The sequence below is a fragment of the Castanea sativa genome, chromosome 6, assembly GCF_040712315.1.
Source record: "Castanea sativa cultivar Marrone di Chiusa Pesio chromosome 6, ASM4071231v1".
Lineage (NCBI taxonomy): Eukaryota > Viridiplantae > Streptophyta > Magnoliopsida > Fagales > Fagaceae > Castanea > Castanea sativa.
Window position 1 is genome coordinate 10,984,771 of NC_134018.1, and position 4,194 is coordinate 10,988,964.

Below are 4,194 nucleotides of genomic sequence, written 5' to 3' on the forward strand. Positions count from 1 at the left end.
TTAGTTAAGGATTTTTTAATAAGGAATAATTATTTTTTATTTTAAATAATAATTATATATAAGAAGAAAAAAATGATTCTTTGTAATAAAAATGCAACTATCAAGGGTTGGTTATTCATAAAGTATAGTTATTGTTATTTCACTAGAGGTTCTGTTATACCAAATGGTGCTAATTGTGTTTAGAAAGAGCTTCCTTAACCTCTCAATTACCCTCGCTCCCTCACAATATATAATAAACGGTAGAATAGGGAAGCAAAAGATAATAACTTGATAATTATTAAGATAAACTTTACGTACCCACCCCCATTAGAATGGCACAATAATTATAATCTCCCACAAAAATATACCAGCAGTAAATCCCATCATCATTATAAACATAGTGCTACATTATTAAATAAGAAACCAGCAGTTTATCCAGAAATAAAAAATAAAATAAACCAAAGATTTTCCTTTTATCTTCAATATAAATGGCCCTTATATATATTTGAACATCAACAGACTTGGATCCTATTCAAGTCCTTTATTTTATTTTATTTATTTATTTATTTGATGGACAAGTCCTTTATTCTTTAAGCAGATACTTATTTTGTCACCCCATTTATATTGGTATTGGGTCTATAAACACTGATGCAACATTATCTTTCATCTCTTTTCCAACGTGAGTATAGCTATCCTCTTCCTTGTAAAAGACATCTACTACTCGTGTAAGATTAAGAACACGCATAAGTAGAGGCATGGGAACAACAGTAGGTCTTATACACTCCTCATTAATGTCCTTCCATGCATTAGCAACTTGCCTGTTGAATTCATCATGGACTACTTGCTCTGAGACACCATGTTGCTTCATGTAGCATTCGACTGCTGAGGGAGCATGCCCTCTCTCTTGCTCAAACTACATACAAAGTTTTTCAAAAGGGTAAGTAGAAAGTTGGAAACACATATGAAATTGACCTCTCACACTACCTTATGTGACTTCATGTCATCCATGAGTCTACCAACTACTGATGAAGCTTTAATAATCTTGGGGTTGCTGAAGATCCAATCAAATGCCTCTTTTGTAACGATGTCACCCATGCCAAGGAAAGAGATAGCTGTGAGCATAGGGTAACCAGAACTTTTAAGTGCAACATGCATATACTCCTCCATTGTTGGGATGTAATTTTGGTAGAACCATTTGGCTTCATCAAAGTAGGCCCGAACCAAACGTTTCATCTAAGGTTTAAACAACATGGATGAAATAAGTACGTAGCATGAAAAAGTAGACAAAAAAACATGAAAAGTTAAGTTGCTTGACGTTTACAGCATCTTTTGCATAGCTAATACGATATGATCTTTCTTTCTTGGCCAACTCATTTTCAATTTCTTCGAATACATCAAAGAGTGCACAACAACATATTTGCATGTATTCTGGAAGTTGATCTATGCAGCTAATATCCCACCTGAAAATATCATGTACCAATTAATAAAGTTAGATTGACATTATACAGCATAGTCTTAACATATATATTAATTAACTCAATTTATGAACCTCTCAATTGCTTCTGTGAAGGGTTCGAGTTCTTCAAGTGTGCCATAAGCATCATATATATCATCTAGAATAGATGTCATGGAAATAACTTTGGTTAATATTTTTCTTCCAAATGAATATTGGGGCTCAAAGTAGACCGAGACTATCCAAAAGTAGCATTCGACAATCCTATCTCTTGCAAAAGGTAGCTTCGTTGCAAAATCTAAATCTTTCCACCACCTACAATTTGAATATAACAATTAATATTAATTGATTGTAAGTGACCAAATATTTATAGAAAAATGCTAGGGTTGCTATAAATTTTACTGCAAAAAACTAATAAATTATTGTATCAAGAATATGATTACTGCTATATACCACTTCAAAAATCTAATAAATGAATTTTGAATTAATATTTTGGGTAAATTACAACTTACACACACACACACACACACACACCTATGTTTTGGCCGAAATTTAAGGTGCCTACCTGTACTTTGAAATTTGACACTTTACCTACCTAAGGTTAGTTCAGTTAGATTTTCTTAACCACTTCTTTTAAAAACATGGCTAAATATTTGATTTTGCTTCACTTTTATGTTTCTTTCCTCCAAAACCACAAAAAAAACATAAAAATAGATGATCAAATAATATATATAAAAAAAATCTAGTGGAACACTTACATCATGGGATTTCAAACCACAGGTAGGCAACTTATATTTTGGTCAAACCTTAGGTGGGTAAAGTGTCAAATTTTAAACCACAGGAAGGTAACTTAAATTTCAACCAAACTACAAATAGGTAAATTGTAATTTGACCTTCTTTTTTATTATTATTTGTAACACGTTATTTTGCAAGGTTTATATAGTAAAATATGTAGTATACTCTTCATTATTTTCAAAAGTATTCGTACTTTGTCTTTTTGGATCATGGTTTTAGAACTAATTACCTTGTGATATAACTAAGTTCCTCTTTGTGCAATGACTGCACTAGATTGAAATCTAACATTGAAAGCTTGAGCAAAACTTTGTTATGTGAAGCATCTTGTTCATAGAAAGAAATATATCGCCGAGCCTCTAGCCGTGGTATGCCCTTGTGCAAGGGCTGCTTTAGGGCACAAGTTATTTGTGCTGCCAATGGATTGCCTATAAGGGATGCTGTGGACTTAAGGTGAGTGGAAGTGAACTCAAGGGCCTCATCAAGAATGTCTTCTCCATGCATCCTCAGATGTGTAGCTTCATAGAAGGCTAGCATGCCTTCAACGTTACTGGTCAAGCTTTCCTTGAATTGACCATCTTGGTCTTTGAACTTTTTGAAAACATCTGTTTAGCAAAAACCAAACTTGTTTTATGAAAAACAAATGTCTCTAACTTGCTATTACATGAAGAAATTAATCATACTGAGGTCTTACCACACGAAACCTTAAATCCTTCTTGGCGTAGCAATCGAAAACTGAGGGAAACTTTGTAGAGATCATCAACATCAATTTTGTCATTCAAAGTCGTGTATATACGTTCTAGAGCTTCTTGGATTTCTCTTTCAAAGTGGTAAGCGATGCCAAGGCGCTGGAGTGCATCAATTAAGCCTAGCTGTTGTGAAAGATGACCCGTGGCAAAGAGCTCATTTCTCACCTCATCTTTCAGCTCTTCAACTTCACGTACTTTACGGAAATGAATATCCTACACCATGAGTTGCATGAACAAATAATTATATTGTAACAAAAAATGCTAAAAATATTATAAATTTTACTACGTAATTTTCATAAACTAAGGTAGCAACAAATCGTGTTACCTTGTCCTCAGAAGTATTCCTGACGAAATGGTCACCCCAAATGCTTGGATGGAAATTTGCTGTCCGGCGAACAACCTCTAATTTGGCTTTTTGGGATGGAGCCCCTGAGACTTGGATAGACATATTTTTTCTAAGTCCAAGGAGGAGTCTAAGTTTTGAATGGTATGATGGGATTTTTTCTCTGTGAACTTCTTGAGCGCGATGTAGAAAGCCTTCAAGGCCACGGTATTTATAAGCAATGGAGAGAGGTAGGTGAGTGAGCTTTATGAAATAGATTAGAAAAGTCAGTAAAGTACAATTTTTTAATGCATATTTTAGTTTGATGAAACATATAAGAGATCTGGAATTCAATTTTTGCCTATACCAAATATCGATTAATTGATTGATATCTTGGGATGATAGAGCTATTGTCAGGAGCGGACGCCATAAGTTAAATCTTTCTTTAAAAAAAAGTTTGATGAAACATATGTCATTAGAATTATCATTTAAGTATAATGTTTTGATGCACACTTAACCTTAAGTATAATATTGAAACATGTCATTAGAGTATATAACCATTTGAGTACAACTTTTTGACTAATAACTAAATATGTTGAACGTGCATATGTCTCAATTAAATAGAGATAAAGGACATTGCACATATTCTATATGTCAGAATTCACTTTGTGGAAAAGATGGGGAGGGTGGTAGCCATATGACCCAAAATTTTGAAAAGTCTACTTATTCCAAAAATAAATAAGTTTTTTTTTTTCTTATTTTTTTACTTTGAAAAGTCTAATTATAATAATAAATTATTTATTTCCTTGTACCTAATTACGAGCTATCCCTCTCTCTTCCATGGAAGAAAAGAAGGAAATTCTACATCCCGTGTATTCAAATATAATCAAAGGTTAAGA

The 4,194-nt window shown here is 33.1% G+C and overlaps 1 protein-coding gene across 2 annotated transcripts; it reads right to left on the reverse strand.

The window, feature by feature from the left end:
* Window positions 1–522: 522 nt before the first annotated feature.
* Window positions 523–3,472, reverse strand: LOC142641376 (sesquiterpene synthase 2-like). Of its 2 annotated transcripts, none has more exons than XM_075815798.1 (7): window positions 3,299–3,472; window positions 2,919–3,186; window positions 2,457–2,829; window positions 1,529–1,747; window positions 1,301–1,439; window positions 964–1,212; window positions 523–892 (listed from the first exon to the last, which is right to left on the reverse strand). In XM_075815798.1, exons 1-7 carry the CDS (start codon window positions 3,419–3,421, stop codon window positions 599–601), a joined length of 1,665 nt encoding a protein of 554 aa, XP_075671913.1. In that variant the 5' UTR covers window positions 3,422–3,472; the 3' UTR covers window positions 523–598. The 2 variants fall into 2 exon arrangements, with proteins under 2 accessions (XP_075671913.1, XP_075671912.1); XM_075815797.1 differs by having other exon boundaries at window positions 1,295–1,439.
* Between the last annotated feature and the right edge of the window lie 722 nt (window positions 3,473–4,194).

What these genes read in the sequence shown, in the direction of transcription:
- LOC142641376 (XM_075815797.1), bottom strand. Translation starts at nt 3,421, where the DNA reads ATGTCTATCCAAGTCTCAGGGGCTCCATCCCAAAAAGCCAAATTAGAG. An exon ending in GAACTTAGTTATATCACAAG is followed by an intron (nt 1,748 to 2,456) that starts GTAATTAGTTCT and finishes TTCAAATTGTAG; the next exon opens with GTGGTGGAAAGATTTAGATT. An exon ending in TTCACAGAAGCAATTGAGAG is followed by an intron (nt 1,440 to 1,528) that starts GTTCATAAATTG and finishes TGATATTTTCAG; the next exon opens with GTGGGATATTAGCTGCATAG.